The sequence below is a fragment of the Sebastes umbrosus genome, chromosome 11, assembly GCF_015220745.1.
Source record: "Sebastes umbrosus isolate fSebUmb1 chromosome 11, fSebUmb1.pri, whole genome shotgun sequence".
Lineage (NCBI taxonomy): Eukaryota > Metazoa > Chordata > Actinopteri > Perciformes > Sebastidae > Sebastes > Sebastes umbrosus.
Genome location: NC_051279.1, coordinates 2,137,923 through 2,159,516, shown reverse-complemented (window position 1 = coordinate 2,159,516; position 21,594 = coordinate 2,137,923). Strand labels below are relative to the sequence as shown.

The following is a 21,594-nucleotide window of genomic DNA, read 5'->3' as shown; positions in this document are numbered from 1 at the left end:
ATCAGCACAGAGACAGAGGGAGGATAAATCTCTGTTCAACTCATCAACGCCACTCAGTGAAGAGGCAGAGATAAAGTTAATGAAGTCCATCAGGGCCTCTTCTCGCCTCTCTCTCATACGGCTGGAACATTCTGTGGAGCTCCACTGCAAAGTTTAAAGACAAACTAGTCTTTGTGTGAAAGTATACTGATGGAAACAGGCCTCCTATAGACTCCTATACTGCTTTAATGATATGGCTTCTTAAGACCAATGCTGATAGTAGATCTTTAGTTTGAAGCAGCCGATAAGACGGTTCAGCTATAGTCAATATTTTCAAAGCTGTACCAGGGTGACTAAGGGGCCTTTCACATCAGGGACCCGGGCCCGGATCCGTGTACGCTTGTCCCCAAAGTCCAGTTTGTTTGATTAGTGTGAGCACTCCGTACTGTACTCGGGCACGGTTCGTTGATCCGTAACCAAGTCCACTTGGAATGGTGGTCTGGAGTACGGTTAATGTGAACTCGGGTATGGTTCCCATCAGGTGTGGAAGCCAACCAAAACACGGAAGTGGACCGCTATTTAACGCGAGTAACGTTAGCAGATAGTGAGTAGTTTTGAAAGGGCAGGCTTTTTTCAACGCCGCCGGTCTCCTCCAAAATCTGTAGACATAAAACTGTTTCATATCTACTGTATGTCTGTATCTGTGCGCAGCATGCACCGATCTCATCCTCTGATCTGTACGGCCATGAGTGGGTGATACAGCAGGAAGGCCGGCGAGAGGCTCCTTAAAATATAAACAATAGTAGGCGATGGGGTTGAGTGGTGGTTGTTATTTTATTTAGCTGATTTAATGGTCTGTCTGCAAAGAACGAGGGACGCTCAGCTGCTCAGCGGGCCGAGAGAGAGACAGGGTGGGGGGGGAGATAATATGAAAACATTGAATATTGTCCGTCTATCTATAAATGAAACATTTTGATATCAGCTTTCTGTCGACCAACACCGAATACAGAATGTGACCACTATGGTAGCGGCGTGCTAAGGCCTGTTCGCCCATGAACAGTTCCAAGTTGCTGTCACAACACCCTCATCGTCAAATGAGTCAGACATGGTGACTTCATAGGATGTCTGCAGACAAAAACAGCTCCTGCTGCTGCTTTGCTCAATCAAAGATACTGGTTGGCCACTACTTTCTGCTGTGGTGGGGGGGCGGGGTGACAATACAGGCAGGTGGTTTCCTGTGTTTTGCCTCTCCGAGGTAGAATGCCATGAAAAGCACTCGCCGTGCACCGCTGAAGAAGGAATGCTTTCTCTCTGCTGTGATGTGCCATCGCCTGAAGCTGTTTGATAGTTTTTAGGAGATACGATCGATCTTACTGCAGATGTGCACTCACTCACTCGACCTAGCTGACAGCAATAGCACGAAGGAATGTGCGCCTTCTGTACAACAACACTACTCAAAGGCCAAGATGCTGGTATCCAGGTGATTCCACACCTTCACATATCCACCTGTTTGTCTCTGACGCCTGCAGAGAAACTACAAAGCAAAGTCCGTGTTGAGCTAAATTCACTGTTACGGAGAAAATATGGATTGTGAGGATTTCACTGGATTTAATAGAGGATTTATTTTAGTATTTAGTGCTATAGTGTTATTTTTGTTTTTTGCAACCAGAAGTGACACGTGAGGGTGAAACTGTGAAAGGGTTAAAGCTCTAGGACGAAAAACACGGACAACTCCCAGACCGGACAACGCCGTAGTGGCAACCTGTCAATCACAAGGTAGCCCCGCCCTAAAGCATCCCCTGCTTTATGGTCTATCTGACTCTAAATGGGACCATAACTTACTAAATGAACATCATGCTGTATTGAAGAAGACTTTAAACTAGAGATTGAGACCATAAACTCATGTTTACAATGTTTACTGAGGTAATAAATCAACAAGTGATATTTATGTATTTTGCATTGAGTTAAAGGGTTATGTCTTTTCAACATAAACATGTGTCCCTGGTGTGTCTACAGACCCCCCCAAAGTATGAGAAAAGACCTTCCTCTCTCTTTTTCGCCTGTTCCATCTGTCAGAAAACATGTGCAACGATAAAACAAGTCAGACTTCGTCCGACAGAGTTCACTGTGACATAGGACCACCTCCAGCTAGATGACCTTCCCCATCTAGTACCTAGTGAATCTACCTCACTCACATTATTTCCTCGCTATCGCAGACCTGGTAACGAGAAAATGTACGAAGGTACAAGCAAAGCACTGGTTTTGCTTTTGTTGCGGACTCATTTTATAACAACGGCAATGGACAGTATGAAAAAAATATTGTGTTTTATGAATATTAAAGAGACTGTTTGTAACTTCTTACACGTATAAATCATTGCAGGTCGGTGTCCCATGCGCGCTAGTGTGTGTCTACGCTGTTCAGACTCAGACTCCATCACAAACTACACGGAAGCACCAAAACCTCTTGGTTGTATCTAGTGAAGCTCGTCTGTTAAACAGTGTTGGCCGCGGTCGGAGGACGCGGGGGAGACCGTAGCTTTGGTCTCCAGGACCAGAGTCTCTGCTGTACTCTGCTCCTCTGCCTGCCTTCACTCACACACCGCGCTCGTTCTCTCTCTCTCGCTCCACCTCTCACGTGCATGTGCGCACACTCCACACTGCAGAAGAGTTAGTTTAGCTCTGAGAATATCTAGTGAATGTTCAGTGGACGTTTGTGCAGAAATAACTGCTGCAGCTCCTCCAGACCAACAGAGGTTTCCCGTGTCTGGTGAAGTGACGGGGCTCCGCAGAGAGAAACGTTATCGTCTCCGACCAAAACTCTGGCGTCTCCCCCGTTCCCTCCGGCCGCGGTCGGGAGGCTGAGGCAGGAAAAGCCAACACTAGGATCAGCATTGATTCATGGAGAGACCTTCGTCTGGTCAGCTAACATTACGGCTTTTAGCTGACGTGTGTCGCCTCACTGTCTTGAGCGATGCTCCTTCATGTCTATGTAGAGCGAGCACAAGCGCGAGCAACAGGATGCTGACTATCGTTGACTTAACGGCGAAAGTTGTCGCTGTTAACAAGACATTTCTGATTCTTACAAACAGTCCGTTTAAAGCATTTTCTAGTAGAAAATAATAATCATAAAGTGAAAATATGAACCTGAATTGAGCATAATACGTGACCTTTAACATCAGTATTATGGTTGTCTATAGTTGTCAAAAAGCTATAAACACCGACCGATTTACTGTACATCAGTCACTCACATTTTTACAGCTTGAGGAGGAAAACCAGCGCAGAGCAAAATGTCTGACTGAGAGCAGAACTAAGAGAGAGAGCAGGAGAGGCTGAGCCGACTCTCAGGGCCGAGACAGAGTGAGTGTCTAACGTTCATATCAAATTCATCCGTCCCTGGCCGCTGATAAAAGGCAGCAGAGAGGAAGTGATGGTCGTTAACATTCCACCTCACTTTCTCTCTTCACATTTTTATTTCCTCCTGGACTGGAGCGAGGCCAGGAGACCAGGAGGGGACGGACCGGGAGGGGAAAACCCACCTCAACTCACTTTCCTCTTCCTCTTTTCATTTGTCTTCAAATGGATTCAATAGACTTCTATAGAGGTTCTCTATACGGTATTCAGAGGGTGTGTTCTACTGGACCCTCTTCTACATCCATGGTCTGTGGTCTACTGGAACCTCTTCTACATCCATGGTCTGTGGTCTACTGGAACCTCTTCTACATCCATGGTCTGTGGTCTACTGGACCCTCTTCTACATCCATGGTCTGTGGTCTACTGGACCCTCTTTTACATCATGGTCTGTGGTCTACTGGACCCTCTTTTACATCATGGTCTGTGGTCTACTGGACCCTCTTTTACATCATGGTCTGTGGTCTACTGGACTCCATTCTGGAGGTCGTTGACATAAAAAAGTTTAAGATTTCTCTCAAAATCTGTGTGCTGGTTCTTTCTAACAAAAAACTGTAATAAATAAATAAGTAAGTAAGTAAAAAGTTGTAAAAGAGCAGAGATACAACTACGGAGATGGAGTATTTGGCACATTATGGTCAGTAATTTGCAGTGTAATTCTTACTTTACAGATTAGAGGCACACGTGGGATTATGGACACGGATGACCTAATTATTATAAATCACAGGAGGAACACATGTATCAGGAGTCCTGCTGTGTGATCGGGGGTTCGGTTAGCGGGGACGGATCCTCGCTGATGCAGCTATACTTTGTGATTCCAGCTGATGAGACAGCTGGAGTTTTACATAAATCACTTCTGCTTTATAATCCCCCCTGTGGAAAAGAGACTAACTCCCCTCTGCGGTCTCACCTCCAGATGTATGCCTGCAGGGCAAACAGTGGCACACATCTGGGAGGAGCCCCCCGACTGCACCACCATGACCTTTTTCTACCATATGCATCTGAAGCATCCGGCCCTGGAGACCAAAGCTACGGTCTCCCCCGCGTCCTCCGACCGCGGCCAACACTGTTCAACAGACGGGCTTCACTAGATACAACCAAGAGGTTTTGGTGCTTCACTGTAGTTTGTGTTGGAGTCTGAGTCTGAACAGCGTAGCCTCACACGAGCGCGCATGGGACACCGACCTGCAATGATTTATACGTGCAAGAAGTTACAAACAGTCCCTTTAATGTTATGTAGCAAGAGTGCACCTTACTTTGAAACCAATGTTCATTTTGGGATGAGATTCATGCAAAAGTCTAAACTAAGTCAAAATTCTTGTTGAATGTTCATACTTGATTAAAATCTGTTTGGCCTTAATGATCTGTTATTCTTTTTCTTTGTGTTTTATGAGCTTATAGGGCTGTATCTTTTTTTAAATGGGCAAATTAGTTTGGTTGTAATGTTCAGAAACTTCCAAAATTGTCTTTAAAACCAGCATGAAAAAAAATGGTGATATGATACTGTTGCCATATCGCCCATCCCCCATGAGTCAGCTACAACACCCATACATGACATAACGCTACACTTATATACAAATATACTCACACGCACATATGCAAAACTCTTATTTGTACAGTTCACTTACTTATTCCACGCTTGTCTGAGCTTCTTAGCGCTGTACACTGTAAAGCGGTCTGTAATGAGAAGAAGACAACAAAACCAACAATTAAGTCATTGAACACACTCACATGCTGAACTGTTAAAACACCTTCACACTAAGCTCCTAAATACAGCGGCACATCGAGCTAAATCTCATTATAAAACATTCATACCTCGTAACGTACCGCACATTCTCAAATCCTGTTATCGCTCACTGAGTCTGCTCCGTTTCTTCCATTTGGCCATTTTCTTTCTAATCACTGTTAATCCACTGTCAATAAAACTCCAGGAAATAAAATATCCTGCAACATATATTTTCATATTGAAAAAGCCTTCCAGAGGCTCAACGGGCTCGTCACTTCCATTCCTCCCAAGGCTTTTTGATTTGAAACGTTTACAAGAAGTATCTGCAGGAAGAGACGGTAACTTAGAAAGCACTTGAAAAATAACAAAAAAGAGTTGAAGTGTCACTTTACAACAAACAAAGTAAAGTATACAGAGATTTAAGATGGTGATTGCAGAACAATGTGGAATCTGTGATGGTCGCAAAACAAAGGATGTAGGAGAGATTAGACGGTAGTGATTGTGCTCTGGGCGGCTAAACCACAGCTTCTTACTAACATTTAGTAGCCCTGTTTGAGACTAGCGCTATACATTGCACCCACATTTAATTCAGCTTCGTCTCGTACCGCGAATATCTGCAACAAATCAAATATTAAAGGTTTCTATGCGTTACAGGACATTTGTACTGTGTATGTATTAGGGATGTCCATAATTAACTGTTTAACCGTTTAACCGACATTAAGCATTTTAACCGATTAACGCTATCGGTTAAAACGGTTAAAAGAAATGTTAATAATTAACTCAAAAGCTGAGCGGCTCAGAGGAGCTGCTCGTCACTTTAAGGAGAAAAGCTGGTCCATCTTAACAGCCCACCTTAAGAGGCAGAGCCGAAGTTGCAGGATACAGGAAGTCGGCTCTGGTCTCTCCGGCTCGCTTGAGCGGAGCGGAGGAGTTGTAGTTTCATAGCATTTATTCACCGACAGATAAACTGTCCACACAATGCTACACCTACGATCACAGCTAGAACGCCACCAACAACCTCACACTCACCACCAACACACAAACGGTCTGTTGGAGACTCACTAAAGTTACACAGACTACGTGCGGCGGCGGCGAGCACGAAGCCTCCGGCAATGCTAGAGCTGCTAACGTAGCACAAACACACACTGTTTGTTGGCCACTCGCTAAAGTTATGCCGGACAGACACACAGCTGACAACCTGCTAAACTAAACTAAATGTGCGGTGGAGACTTTTGTCTCTTTTGTCCTTCATTTGTTAACACAAGGCTTTTATTCTGAAATATGTGCCGGGCAGTGTTCTAGAACATGCAGTGACTTGGAGAGCTCCATGAATGAATCTATTATGGGGTTTTAATTGTGGATTATTACTGTTATTTACAAATTACCACACGTTTCTTAAACTTTCTCGGTCTAAAATAAATATAAATTATATTTAAAATGAAATGAAATGGCCATTAAAAGGCAAACTCTATGTCGAAAGAAAGGGTTGAAAGCAGCAGCTGCAGCAGCAGAAACGCAGCTGGTGTGAACGCCCGACGCGTGAATCACGCAGCCACCACGCGATGTTCCTGGTGTGTCTGGGGCTTTAGTCGCATAAAATGGCTGAGACAAAACTAGACTAAACAGATACGGTGACAAGTTTGTTGTTTTTTCATAAAAGAATAAAAGATATGTTGTTATGCAAACCAGAACGGCCACTTCTGAGTAAAATAAAAAAAGTTGTTGGTTCTACAAGATATGCATGAGCCTTTTTAGAGCAGACATTTGAACTCGTCATAGCAGGAAAAGCACAGGTGGAACTGATAACACAAACAATGAAAGTGTCTGAGGAAACTATGCCAGTGTGTCGGATCACCTTAAAGGAATGTATTCATCATTCAAAGTAATTCATTACTTGATATGCTTTGCCATATCAAAATGTCTGCCGTGGTAAAGCTCCGTGTCAATCACACTTATTTTTGAATATGACGATGGGACGACGAGGCAAACCAGTTCAAATAGTTGAAATGTTATTGCAGTGAGTGTTGCTTTGTATTATTAGTTTGCCAAGTGAAGGAGTGGCTCCTATCATTGAGTAATACTATATGAACTATGTACTCCTGCTGCAAAGCCAGACCACAATAGATTGTCATAATGTTGAGATGAGTTGGGTGAGACAGTGTCTCTATATTCTTTCCACTATACTATGTTTATTATGCAGGGAGTGTGCGAGGCTCTGCACTGCTCTCTTAATCTCAGCCAAAACCGCCATGTGGACACACAGTCGGGCTGAGCTGCCAGCCGATCGGCTACCACACAAGCTAGCCAGCCACCCAGCGAGGTAGTCCACCACCCACACTGCCAGCCTAATCCTATACTAGCCAACCACCCAACTGTCTTTCAGTTCCAGGCTTCAGTCTGCCAGCTAGCCAACACTGGGTCCAGTCTCCCGGTTCAGTGCCAGGGGCCGGCCTCAACTGGCCACGGCTTCCTGGGAGAGCCAGAGGTGAAGGCTGCCAGCCAGAGTGGCCGGAAATAAACAGAGGGAAGGAGAGGAGGTGAGAGGAAGATGATAGGCGTAGATATGTGTAGATATGTTAGTTAATCTCTTCTTTTTGTAATAGCGATGGTAAATGATGGGACTATTGAATTACTGTGAACTAGTAGAAGGATTTAACAGGATGTGGTTTATCATAAAATAAAAAAAAATGTAGCATTAAAGGAATATATTTTAGATAGGGCTGTCAATCGATTTCATCTGTTCAAAATGAACCTTAAAGGGAGATTTGTCAAGTATTTAATACTCTTATCAACATGGGAGTGGATAAATATGCTGCTTTATGCAAATGTATGTTTATTATTGGAAATCATAGTAAAAAAAAACAGTCATTGTTTTGTGTTGTTAATTGATTTCCAATAATAAATATATACATACATTTACATAAAGCAGCATATTTGCCCACTCCCATGTTGATAAGAGTATTAAATACTTGTCAAATCTCCCTTTAAGGTTCATTTTGAACAGATAAAAAAACGATTAAGTATTTGAATGGATTGGCGGCCCTCTAGCTGAGCATGCAGCGTGAAAGCCTGACCTGATATATATATCAATGAAACAGCAGGGTACAGAGGTGGAGAGCTAAAGCTACAACATATGACTGGAAATGAGGAAGTATCTGTGGAACCTATTCATAACCGCAAAAATGTGAAAAATAAGTGGCGCCTCCACTCTGAGGTCAAACCACGCTGTCGTGTCTGAAAGCCAGAACTTAAGAGCAAAGTTTGGGATGAAGAATAAGAGAGAGAGAATGTGATGAATCATAACCAGAGGAGAGATCCAGTCAGAGTGTTTTGGAAAAAAAAGTGTGCAGATAAGAAACAGTGAGCTGTGAGGAGATCAGAGCTGAGGAGACTGGAGAGGTTTTCCACACTGACACAATACTGCCATCTGCTGCTCACTGACTGCAGCCACTGAGATGGACTGGATTTCACTGGGTTAAGGTAAAAGGAGACAATAAATATTAGGATATCGCAATATTGCAAAGAACTCGTCAAGGACCTGCATTCAACAGGTTACCAGATTAGTGATATTCTTTCATATGAGCCCATAACTCCAGGCCAAACATCATGTAGATAAGCAGTATAGAGAATACGTTTCATCAGATTCATATTCAGTTTTGACAGTAATATCTATTTTGTAACACCGACATTGGAACAACTGAACATCCTTTCTTTCTCTGTGCTCAGTAGCTCCATTAGAAGTCAATGAAAAGGAAGGTTAAACGATTAAAAAATTAGGGATGTCTATCGATTAAAATACACAATTATGATTAATCCATAGTTAACCGCAAATTAATCTCATATTTTGTATATGTTTTAAAATGTACCTTATCAACACAGGAGTGGACAAATATGCTGCTTTATGCAAATGTACGTATATATTTATTATTAGAAATAAATTAACAACACAAAACAATGACAGATATTGTCCAGAAACCCTCACAGGTACTGCATTTAGCATAAAACATCAAATCATATCATGGCAATCTCAACAGCTGTCAGTGTGTCAGTGTGCTGACTTGACTATGACTTGCCCCAAACTGCATGTGATTATCATAAAGTGGGCATGTCTGTAAAGGGGAGACTCGTGGGTACCCATAGAACCCATTTACATTCACTGATCTGGAGGTCAGAGGTCAAGGGACCCCTCTGGAAATGGACTTGCCAGTTTTTCCTCGCCAAAATTTAGCATAAGTTTAGAGCGTTATTTAACCTCCTTCCTGACAAGCTATATGACATGGTTGGTACCGATGGATTATTTAGGCTTTTTAGTTACATATGAGACCATCCTATCATCATCATCATCATTATTATTATTACCTTATATACGGTATCTGAACTCTGGCTTTAAACCTGAGCCCGCTACAACCTAAAAATTGAAAGTTGCCTTAATGCGTTAAAGATATTAGTGGCGTTAAAATTAATTAGCGTTATTATCATGTTAACTTTGACAGCCCTAATAAAAATATACCTTTGCATTTTAGTCACATGTACACCCGTGATGTATGATGTGGCGAAAACAGGAAACGTAATTGGTAAAGACAAAGCACTCCACACACAGATGACCCTCTCAAAACCTTTATTTTAATGAATTAGATGCACTGACACCGGTGCCAAAAGGAATATATACTGCAGACTTTAAAAAAAACTTTAAGGCTTAAAAAAAATACTTTGATCTAAAGCCTGTTTCACACACATGTAAAGAACTGAAAGGAAATGATATATGGCTTTGGTTTTTAATAAAAAAAACAGAAGCCTGTCTTTAAATAATAATCATCCATCAGAGACGCATCTAAAATGAACTCTTGATTACATAACAGATTTTATATTAACCCCTTAACGACGGCCCGCCAGACCTCTAGGATAATCACAGCCTCGTGAAACTTTACAGCCACAAACTAGAGACCTAGAGCATTCAGAGGATGGATGGATCAGACTAGAGACCTAGAGCATTCAGAGGTTGGATGGATCAGACTAGAGACCTAGAGCATTCAGAGGATGGATGGATCAGACTAGAGACCTAGAGCATTCAGAGGATGGATGAATCAAACTAGAGATCTAGAGCATTCAGAGGATGGATGGATCAAACTAGAGACCTAGAGCATTCAGAGAATGGATGGATCAGACCTAGAGACCTAGAGCATTCAGAGGATGGATGGATCAGACTAGAGACCTAGAGCATTCAGAGGATGGATGGATCAGACCTAGAGACCTAGAGCATTCAGAGGATGGATGGATCAGACTAGAGACCTAGAGCATTCAGAGGATGGATGGATCAAACTAGAGACCTAGAGCATTCAGAGGATGGATGAATCAAACTAGAGACCTAGAGCATTCAGAGAATGGATGGATCAAACTAGAGACCTAGAGCATTCAGAGGATGGATGGATCAGACTAGAGACCTAGAGCATTCAGAGGATGGATGGATCAAACTAGAGACCTAGAGCATTCAGAGGATGGATGGATCAAACTAGAGACCTAGAGCATTCAGAAGATGGATGGATGGATCAAACTAGAGACCTAGAGCATTCAGAGGATGGATGGATCAGACTAGAGACCTAGAGCATTCAGAGGATGGATGGATCAAACTAGAGACCTAGAGCATTCAGAGGATGGATGGATCAGACTAGAGACCTAGAGCATTCAGAGGATGGATGGATCAAACTAGAGACCTAGAGCATTCAGAGGATGGATGGATCAGACTAGAGACCTAGAGCATTCAGAGGATGGATGGATCAAACTAGAGACCTAGAGCATTCAGAGGATGGATGGATCAGACTAGAGACCTAGAGCATTCAGAGGATGGATGGATCAAACTAGAGACCTAGAGCATTCAGAGGATGGATGGATCAGACTAGAGACCTAGAGCATTCAGAGGATGGATGGATCAGACTAGAGACCTAGAGCATTCAGAGGATGGATGGATCAAACTAGAGACCTAGAGCATTCAGAGGATGGATGGCTTTCCTAGCTAGATTGACAATAAGGGGGTTTCTGGGCAGTTTACACAACACAAGTGCTCACCATCCAATCGGCGAAAAATGTTTTTGAAACCAAATCACAGCATGGCTTTTTCTATGGTGTTCCTCGAGGTCTTTGTGTCTTAATTTGGTATTTTGGAGGGATTATTGATTGATTTATATCAATTCTCCTGTGGTAAAAAAATGGTTAAATTTAGCACCAAATCTGTGTAACAAATGGTATCAACCCAAAAATTGCTGCAACAACTTATGTGACATAATAGAGCATGGGGATGGCCATCATACACTTCTATTATAATGTTCTAAACCCTTATACACTTTCAGAAATTATTTAATAAAATAATTCATGTTTATTTCTGATGTTCAGAAAAAAAACTAAATTATTTTGTTCAGTTAAAGATCATCTTTATCCCGTTACATGTGGTGATCATCTTTTCATCCTATACGCACTATCATCGCAAAAAAAGGTCCGGTCACATCACGACCTCTAAACCAGCTCTGATTCTGATCATTCACAGTGTGCTTGTGTTGATTACGTCATGCTCCCTCTGATTAGGCTTCTACTGTCATTCCGAGGCTTCATCATGACCACCAAGCTTTACCACATCATCTCTGGTAACGTCTCACTCTTCCTGTGTTTGTTCCAAGTGCAGCCGTGCTAGCGTCAGATGTGCAACACGTCATGTGAACAGATGCGATGCTTGGAGGCTAGAACCAGGCAAAGCTCTGTGTGTGTGTGTGTGTGTGTGTGTGTGTTTGTGGCTCGACAGCTGCACAGCTGTTCGACACAGTGTGTGAGAGGCAAACAAGAGCCAACCGTCGCCATGGCCACAGGATGAGAGATTACATTTGTTTGTGTTGTGCGTGCGTGTGACCATGAGAGTCACCCCAGTTGGTCCCTAATTGGCCACTGGAGATAGGAGGCTGCATCACATCGCTTTGTGATGCCTTGCTGCCCCGCGCCATCACTCTAACCCTCTTTATGTCCATCTTCGCCTGTCCCCTCTCCTCTCCTCCACTCCAGCTCTCTCTCCCCCTCCATCAGCTAACACTAATCTGCAGTCCCTCTATTCATGTTCCCTCTAAAAAGCCCTAATGAGCTCCCAGAGGGCATGGCTGCCCTGGCAGAGCTGCTACCCCTCCTCCTCCTCCTCCTCCTCCTCCTCTTCCTCCTCTTCCTCCTCCTGCTGCTGCTGCTGCTTTAATGGAGTACGGTGAGCTTTTGGTCGACTGTCCCATTGGTTCATTTTGATGGTCAGGTTTTGAGTAGGCCTACTGAGTATATAAACAAATGTGTCCCGGGTAGATCACTGGCTCTGCTGGGCAATATGAACATGTTGTGAGTGACAGTAGATCTCATGGCTTGTATGGAACCTTCTGTCATTCAACACTGTGTAGTCTACAATGTTAGTACGAAGCCTGGAATCACTCAACATTGTGTAGACTGAAGTGCTAGCATGGAGCCCAGAGCCCAGATGTTAATACTTAAAGGGGAACTATATGCCCATATTCAAAATTCATACTAGTCAGGTTCAGAACCTCAATTCTGTGACCTTTCCCTGACGGAGAGGTTTTGATGATTGATTTGACTTCTATGGACCTTTTGTAAGAAAAAAAAGGATTTTTTTTAAGGATTTTTTTCCGAGAGGACCAAATTATTAGTTGATTTGATGATGTCACATCCTGCTCCTGGTGGAAATTTACAAGAAGAAAAACTCCTGGGAGAGAAGTGGACAGAAATTGCTGTCTTGCTAGCTTCACTCGTATCTTCAGCTGAAACATACGGTCCACTCTATCGCGGTACAAATGGGGGGACACGTCAAAAAGACGCTCTCCTTCACCCCACAACTCCACCAGTTCCTCCATGTTTACCTTCTACCCTGTTTGCTACTTCCTGTTCGGTGCTGGAGAGAGCACACCTATTGGTTGTTGACAATGTTCGCCTCACTGAACTTACGATAATATTAAACTTGTTTGATTTTATCAGAACGTCAAGACGAGAAAGAGACCGACTTAAGACAGCTCAGACTGAGTTTTATGACCACCTTACACTAAACCATCGAGCTCACGTGAGCGCGCCGCAACTCCAGCAAAACTCTAGGGATTTTATTACGACATTGGAAATACCTCTGCGATGGTGAAATCGCTTGAAAAGTCGTTTGGTGTAAGGTCGGCATTAGTCGACCACATTATGACATCATTTTCACCGAGAAATCCAAGATGGCTGCACCCAGTCGAGTGAAAACGTAACCTTTGAACAGGAAGGTAAAATGCTTCACAGTCAAAACTGTCAAGCCCCCCAGGAAGAGCGCCGGTCGTTGATCCCAATTTTCGTAGTCGCCAAACGGCGGTACTGCAACTTCCGTGCCCGTCACGTGATATCCAGTACTCAACACTTTATCATACAGAAATTTGCCACACATGCAAACTAATATACACAGCTGGTGTAGATGATTCAGTTTACTGAGGGTAAAAGGAGTTGAGGAGGGTTTACAGCACTCGTGTTACTTTATGACATGAAAGGTCTCACCTGGTTTGAAGTGAGGCAGAGAGTTAACGCCAGGCCAGGTATCCTCAGACGGGGTGCCGAGGACCTGAAAAACACACCAAGGATGGAGATGAGAACGAGTGAAGCAACAAATAAACACTCTTTTAGATCAACTCCAGCAGTTCAATAAAACCCACCCTACCATCTTCTAGGAGCCTTTATGGTTAACATTTATCAGGGCGGTTAGCATGAGAAGCTAACACAATAGAGGGATCATGAACAAAGGATAGTGATGACCATTTGCCTCCCGCAGCGTGGCGTCGGTGTCGTCTCCCAGCGGGGACCGGCGGAGCGGTGATGGAACACAGCCGTCCTTTCCACGCTTCCCATTCATTGTCTATGTAAGCAGCCGTGCAATGATTTCTGGTAGCGTGGCATTGAGACTGTTTCATAGCCAGTTAAAAGTTCCTCCCAGTAACTTTAAATACAAATGACTACAGTATATACAGAATATACTACACAAAACACTGCACATATCTATTATTTAATATTTAATAAATGATGAGTCATTAATGTCTATCAGAGGTTGCAAACTATGATGTGTTATGGATTATTATAGCTATTGTTTAGTAGTTCTATGGATGAGAAAGAAAGAGTGGCTCTGCAACATGACTGGCTGTTTGATCAATTCCAGCACAAAGGCATTTGCTTGTGCAATAGTCATGATGAGTGCAACTTTTATGGAAAGGCTGGCTGGAGTTCTCACGCACACAGCCTGGGGTTTATGATGACGAAACCCAGAGCTGCGGACATGCCTTCCACATGATCCATCACAGCTCTAAGCAGCATAATAGTTTCCAGATTGCCCGGTTGTCTCTGATCTGCAGCAGAGTAGCTGCTCAGGGATCTGCTGCATACAAACACTGGGTGGAGGTGTGTTGTGGGATCATTGGGATATAACATGGCTGAGAGAAAAGAAAAATGAAAGCAAAGTTTGAGGGGAATCACAAGGCATGAGTATCTAGGCCACAAATAAATCTCACGTTAGAAAACACAACGTGATGTGTTTAAAGGGACCAAAGAGAAAGTGAATGAAAGCCAGAGGAATTTACAAAAAAAGGTCAGAGGCTTGTTTCCCGTATGTTGGACTGTTACTGACACATGTGGTTCAGCCCTAGTCGGTGTAATATCTGAACACGGCACTAGAGAGCAGTAAAGCACCACCAGGCCGACTCTCAGTGAGACTTCAATAAGAGCAGACAGGACAAAGAGAGGTGCGAGCTCAGCTACTGAACTTCATTTAAAAAGTCCCATTGTTAGAGATCTCATGTGTTTTTAGAGGAAATACACCAGTTCTGGGAGAATAACATGAATTGTTTGAGCAGATGACAACAAACGTGACTGATTCAGTCGTTCTTCAGTCAGATATTACCACTGGTATCATTTCATCTAATAGTGCTCAGTGATGGGTCCAGATAGGATTGAGATTGTATGGGAGGTAACACAATGCTTTCTTTAACAGTGTTTTCCTTTGATTCTGGAGAGTCAATCCAAATACAGCATGCTTTTTTGTGTGCGGTTTTCATTACCTTGAAATTCAAATCAATAAATTAAAAAACTAGCATGTAGCTTTGACACATCATGCTCTCCATTTGTAGCAGGGAAGCCGTATAAGGATTTAATGCTTACTCTCTAACTTTAAATGAAATGCTTATGTAGATGGAGTCCTTTTCATATACATCATTATGCGAAAAACATTATACACTATATGTAATTTTATGTACCTGTTTGTATGTATCATTAAATTCAAATTCATAGATTTTTTTCTAATTTGGGAGAGTCAAAAGTGACCGTAGTTGCATAAACACCCATATTCAGGATACAGTATATACACACACATACATGTGGATATACACCGATCAGCCATAACATCAGAACAACATGGGCACCCTGACCGGTCTGCGGCTACACAGCCCCATACACCACAAACTGCTCCTCACTGTGTGTTCTGACTCCTTTCTATCAGAACCAGCATTAACATTTCCAGCAGTTTGAGCTCCAGTAGCTCTTCTATTGGATCAGACAACACGGGCCAGCCTTCGCTCCCCACGTGCATCAATGAGCCTCGGGTCTGACCCTGTCGCCGGTTCACCGGTTCACCTTCCTTGTACCACTTCTGGTAGGTCCTGACCACTGCAGACCGGGAACATCCCACAAGAGCTGCAGTTCTGGAGATGCTCTGACCCGGTCGTCTAGCCATCGCTCACATCCTTATGCTGGCCCATTTCTTCTGCTTCCAACACAAAGTTGAAAATGTTCACTTGCTGCCTAATATATCCCCCCGACTGCCAGGTGCCATTGTAACGAGATAATCAATGTTATTCACTTCACCTGTCAGTGGTCTTAATGTTATGGCTGATCGGTGTATGTACTGTATATATAAATAAACCTTACAGATTAAAGTTTATTTTTCAAAGATATTGTAATGGTGGTACGAGTTAGTTTTCTTTGTCCAGTGCTTTAAGAGCTGGTTTAAAGGATAAAGCCTGGCCTAACATACTGCTAAATACATCACTTTAATACGGCATACTACTGAGGAACGCAGTATGCAGTATGTACTGAATACTGCATACTGCATTTGTTAGTAGTATGTAGTAGGCGGTTGTGAACCTATCCTTTAAAGTTACATGTTTTGTCTACTTCCTCCTTACAATGACTTGTGGGTAGCATCTAGATGGTTCAGGTTAGGATAGATCGTCGGGCAGTGAGTCTCGTGAGAGTTTTTACAGGGATTTTTGCAGATCAGATTTCACAATTTGCGGGTTACCTTCTGCACACGATCTGACTTGTGGCTGTATAGCAATGTCATGCTACTTTGCCTTTGCTTCAGTCATGATTCACACTGCAGAGCTGGAAGTCTGTCTCAGTTCGATGTAAAGATGTTTGAATTCTGAACAAAATGATGCTGATGTTTCAGTTTCTCCTCTCTCCATATCCTACAAGGAATAATCCCTTGCTGCATGGGACAGGGAATTCCTGACCCAGCACAGACTGGGTAATGGACATATGAAACAGCATGTTGACAGGGAGGGAGGACACGGCAGTCCATCAGGGAGGACACGGCTGTGTCTGTAGTTATCTGACGACGTGTATGGAGAGTGTGCGGAGAGGACGACGGATAGGAGAGGGAAAGTTCTGCCACAGAGGAATTCCTGTGAGGCTTAGAGGTCACAGGTCATGACCCTGAGCTCTGCATGCACATTCTGCTGGACAGAACTAAGTTACAGACCACCCAGCCAGCCAGACACAAACAAACAGTATGTCTGACCTTCACACAGGAGCCCCCAATTATATTGATGTTGCCAGAGAGAGAATGAAGAGATTAGATCTGTGCAGCTGACAGGAAGAACTTCAAGATCCTTTAAGGTACATTTTGAACAGATACAAAAATGTGTTATTAATTTGTGTTTAATTGCGATTAACTATAGACAGTCAGACTGTCCTGTTATGTTGGGACAGCCAGCATGCACAACACCTGAAACTGGTAAACCTAAATGGAATTCAGCCATTATTAGTTTTTTTTTTAATTTACATTTGATCTGGAGTTGAAACATCTGAAGTATAAAAGATTGGTAGACTTTATTCACATCAAGCATACTGTAGGTGTAACTGAGAACGTTAAAGGGACTGTTTGTAACTTCTTACACGTATAAATCATTGCGGGTCGGTGTCCCATGCACGCTCCCGTGTGGCTCCGCTGTTCAGACTCAGACTCCAACACAAACTACAGTGAAGCACCAAAACCTCTTGGTTGTATCTAGTGAAGCTCGTCTGTTAAACAGTGTTGGCCGCGGTCGGAGGACGCGGGGGAGACCGTAGCTTTGGTCTCCAGGACCGGAGTCTCTGCTGTACTCTGCTCCTCTGCCTGCTTGCCTTCACTCACATACCGCGCTTGTTCTCGCTCTTTCGCTCCACCTCTCACGTGCATGCTGCTCACTCCACACTGCAGAAGAGTTAGTTTAGCTCTGAGAATATCTAGTGAATGTACAGTGGACGTTTGTGCAGAAATAACTGCTGCAGCTCCTCCAGACCAACAGAGGTTTCCCGTGTCTTGTGAAGTGACGGGGCTCCGCAGAGAGAAACGTTATCGTCTCCGACCAAAACTCCGGTGTCTCCCCTGTTCCCTCCGGCCGCGGTCGGGAGGCTGAGGCAGGAAAAGCCAACACTAGGATCAGCATTGATTCATGGAGAGACCTTCGTCTGGTCAGCTAACATTACGGCTTTTAGCTGACGTGTCTCCTCACTGTTTTGAGCGATGCTCCTTCATGTCTATGTAGAGCGAGCACAAGCGCGAGCAACAGGACGCTGACTTTCGTTGACTTAACGGCCACAGGTGTTGCTGTTAACAAGACATTTCTGATTCTTACAAACAGTCCCTTTAATGTTAACAATCCACTGGGGAAGTTTCATGGTGATATCTATTAGTTAAACGTGTTTACCCTATCCAGTGTCTCTCCTTATTTCTAAGGATTTGAAGCATCTATGGGGAAGTGCAGGTTTTGCATTTGTTACCTCAGAGATCAATCTCTTAATCCAAACAGAAGCACCAGTTCTGACCCCCAGTCACAGCTGTATCCCACCCCTGCCTCATCCAGCGATACCTCCACTCTCCGTCTGTCGTTGTCCCAACGCTGACCCCCGGCCTTCATCTCCATCTCTGCTCTGAAAATCCCAGTGCAACCCCCCCGAGCTGCTCTCCAACCTCGGTCACAGCCAAACAGATTGGGGTCACCTCCAGGCAGGGGTCAAATGGATCAGAACCAGAGCCCCGAGTGGATCAGCTGTCTCCCACTGCGACGGCTGGAATGCGTTCAGTAAGCCCCGACTATCCTGTCTGGGTTTCAGCAGATGGATGCTCATGTCACTGACACAGCGGCTGTCGGTGAAATGGTATTATTTATCTCCGCGGCAGCCTCTCGCTCTCTCCTGAGGGAAGATCAGCCCGCATGTGCACCGGCTTACTCTTCATAGCAGGAATACACTCTAAATAAACAGGGTCCCTATAGAGAGAAAATGGGTATTTGCAGCATGCGTGCCGGCACCATGCAGGACCCTTCTGCTGCTTAACCAACCCTTTCAGAGTTCTTCTGTAGGGGACCAAATGGTTCTACTGTAAGAAGGGCTCCGTAGAGCATCATATTGTCTTTAGCAGCATGAGCATAAATACTCTACTCAGAGCTGTATTGTTTCTTAAGAACCATTTAAAGGGAGACTGTGGTGAAAGTCGATATTTTCCTCCACGTTCAGACTCAACCCAACAGTGAATAAATCTACTAACATGTATCGTGTGTTTATCATACCCTGAAAATAGTCCCCAACAAATGCATTGTTTCCCCCCCGATTGAGTAACATCAAAGAACGTATATTCATAAAGCCAATAGTTTGTTGCACAGCAACATCAGAGATACTGAAAGCGATATACCGGACACCAGTAAAATGTCCGCCTACAAAAAGTAAAACAATATTATTTCTATTCTACTGTCACATATTTAATGTCTCTACCTAAATGTCCTGTGTTGAATAAAATAAAAAATATTATAAATGTGTATATTATAACTATTTACTTACTTACTTATTTATTAATTTATTACAGTTTTTTGTTAGAAAGATCCAGCACACAGATTTTGAGTCCAGTAGACCACAGAGCATGGATGTAGAAGATTCAGCTGTTAGTTCATTTTACTGCTTTTAGGACATTATGATTTAAATGAGGGATATTATAAAATATTTACAGACCATCACAGTTCATTTCAGAGAGAGATAGAGAACGTTCCTATTGGCTGTTCATTCAACGCAGGCAGCTGTCAATCACTCGCCAACTCTTGTAGTGTACTGTTTAGCTGTAAAATGAGAAAGTCTGTGACCTGCCGGAGCGAACTTTCTCCAGATGTTTCTGAAAACATCTGAGTCCAGAAATAGGCATTACAGTAACAGAATATTGATTCATATTTGATCAGTTGATTCCTAGTTTGACCGTTTGATCTGAGTTTGTAAGTGATTGACAGCTGCTCAGAGACGGCAAGGCTCCAGCTCGGCTCTGATTGGTTGTTTTCCTCCGGTCTGTGAAATGTTGCAGATGCCGTTAGGAGCACCGGAGGACACCGGAGGACACCGGAGGACACCGGAGGACACCGGAGGGAACGTGATTTTTTTCAGATTACCTGTCTCATGCACTACTGTCAGGATATAGTTACCGTTTAATAAAAATAACTTTTTTTAATCATATTTGCTCCATTTTTTACCTTTAAGTACAGACGTTACGTGACAAATAAGTCAACGTTTGGGTTAAAATAACTATGAAAGTGGACGCTAGTTAAATACGGAAGTTACGTGACAAATAAATCAATGTTGACTTCTGGTTTCACACGGGACTCAGCGGCCTCCTGGGAGAACGTCTGGTGCTTTTGGACTCGCCCATCCACCCCGACCTCCTCCCTATACGTGGACTTTTGTGGCTCTTTATATTTCGTGGCTCAATATTACGTGGAATACATACAAATCGATTTTGTGGATTATGTGGGAATAACAGTGCGTTACTCTTCGTAGGTATAGCTACTGACAGTGTACGAGAACAGCTGTGACGTTGTGATGTGGAGGCAGCATCTACAGTCATTAATAAGCAGACGGTGCTGGGCAGCGAGGCGACAGGAATATTAATGAAACAGCTCTAAGAGCAACACGTATATACATCTTAATTATGGTAATGCCCTACTCTGACTAATAATGACAATAATCACATTATTATGGGTCATAATAACAAGTCTTATGTACAGAAACACAAACTATCATATCATCCACGGCTGTCTAGAGTGTCAGTGCTCATATTTCACCACAAACAGCTATTTCAGTCACACTAATATAAGGAGGCAGCTCGTTGTCTTTTAAGTACACGCACACACACACACGCACGCGCACACACGCGCACATGCACACACACACACACACACACACACACACACACACACACACACTGTCCTCTGCCTGACAGGCTATTTCCTGCAGATAGACCTGTCCATATTCATACAGTCCTTCCAGTGGACGTAATCTTTAGTGTGGTGACAGCTAGTTAACCAGCTCGCCTGAGCCCGGCCTCATCCACCACACACTGTAATTTGCCCAGACATGCTCAGAGAGTGTGAGAGAGAGAGAGAGAGAGAGAGAGAGAGAGAGAGAGCCATGTTATAACACCTACCTAAAGGAAAACACACAGGCCTGTGGATAACCACGGCTATTTCATTACTAAAGACACCAGCATGCATCTGAGACACTTTGAATAAATAAGAGCATGTATTTACGCCTCGCTCACCCACACGTGCACACGTGCACACGTGCACACGTGCACACGCAGAGGTGTGATATCAGAGGGAAATAGGCCGTTGAAAAAAAGAAGTATTGAGATTTCAGACACTATCTGGTCAAAGATGATGAGGGGAATATATTCATCTTCCATATGTATGAAACATACTGTCATGCAGTTTAAAATGTTCCACCGACTGCACTGGACCAAAGTTAAACTATCCCAATTCAAATCCGATATAGACCCCGTGTGTGACCGTGGCAAGCAGAACCAGGCCACTCTAATTCACATGTTTTGGATTATCCTAAATGATTTAATTTTTGGCAATTAATATTCAATATGCTTTTCCAAAACTACTGATAAATCCTTAGAACCATCAGCCTGTCTGGCTTTGTTTGGGGAGGTACCACAAAATGTCACTTTAAACAACAATAAACTAAACCTTTTATCTTTTGGTCTGCGCTCCGAGTGCCATTCTAGTTGTAAATCAATTAACAACACAAAAAAACTAAATAGCAAACGGCCAAAATGCCAAACTCAAGCCTTCAAAATGGTAGTCCACAAACCAACGGGTGGTAATCTGACTACTGCTAACAATGTTCACATCATGGCCTGC

General features: G+C 43.4%; 1 protein-coding gene across 3 annotated transcripts in view; it reads right to left on the bottom strand.

The window, feature by feature from the left end:
- Positions 1–21,594, bottom strand: part of cdk14 (cyclin-dependent kinase 14) — a 161,603-nt gene that overhangs the window by 43,845 nt on the left and 96,164 nt on the right. For all 3 annotated transcript variants that reach the window (XM_037785139.1, XM_037785140.1, XM_037785141.1), the window contains 2 exons: positions 13,664–13,727; positions 5,016–5,064 (listed from right to left, as the gene is read on the bottom strand). In XM_037785139.1, coding sequence (XP_037641067.1) covers positions 5,016–5,064; positions 13,664–13,727 — 113 coding nt within the window. The remainder of the gene's footprint in view (positions 1–5,015; positions 5,065–13,663; positions 13,728–21,594) is intronic.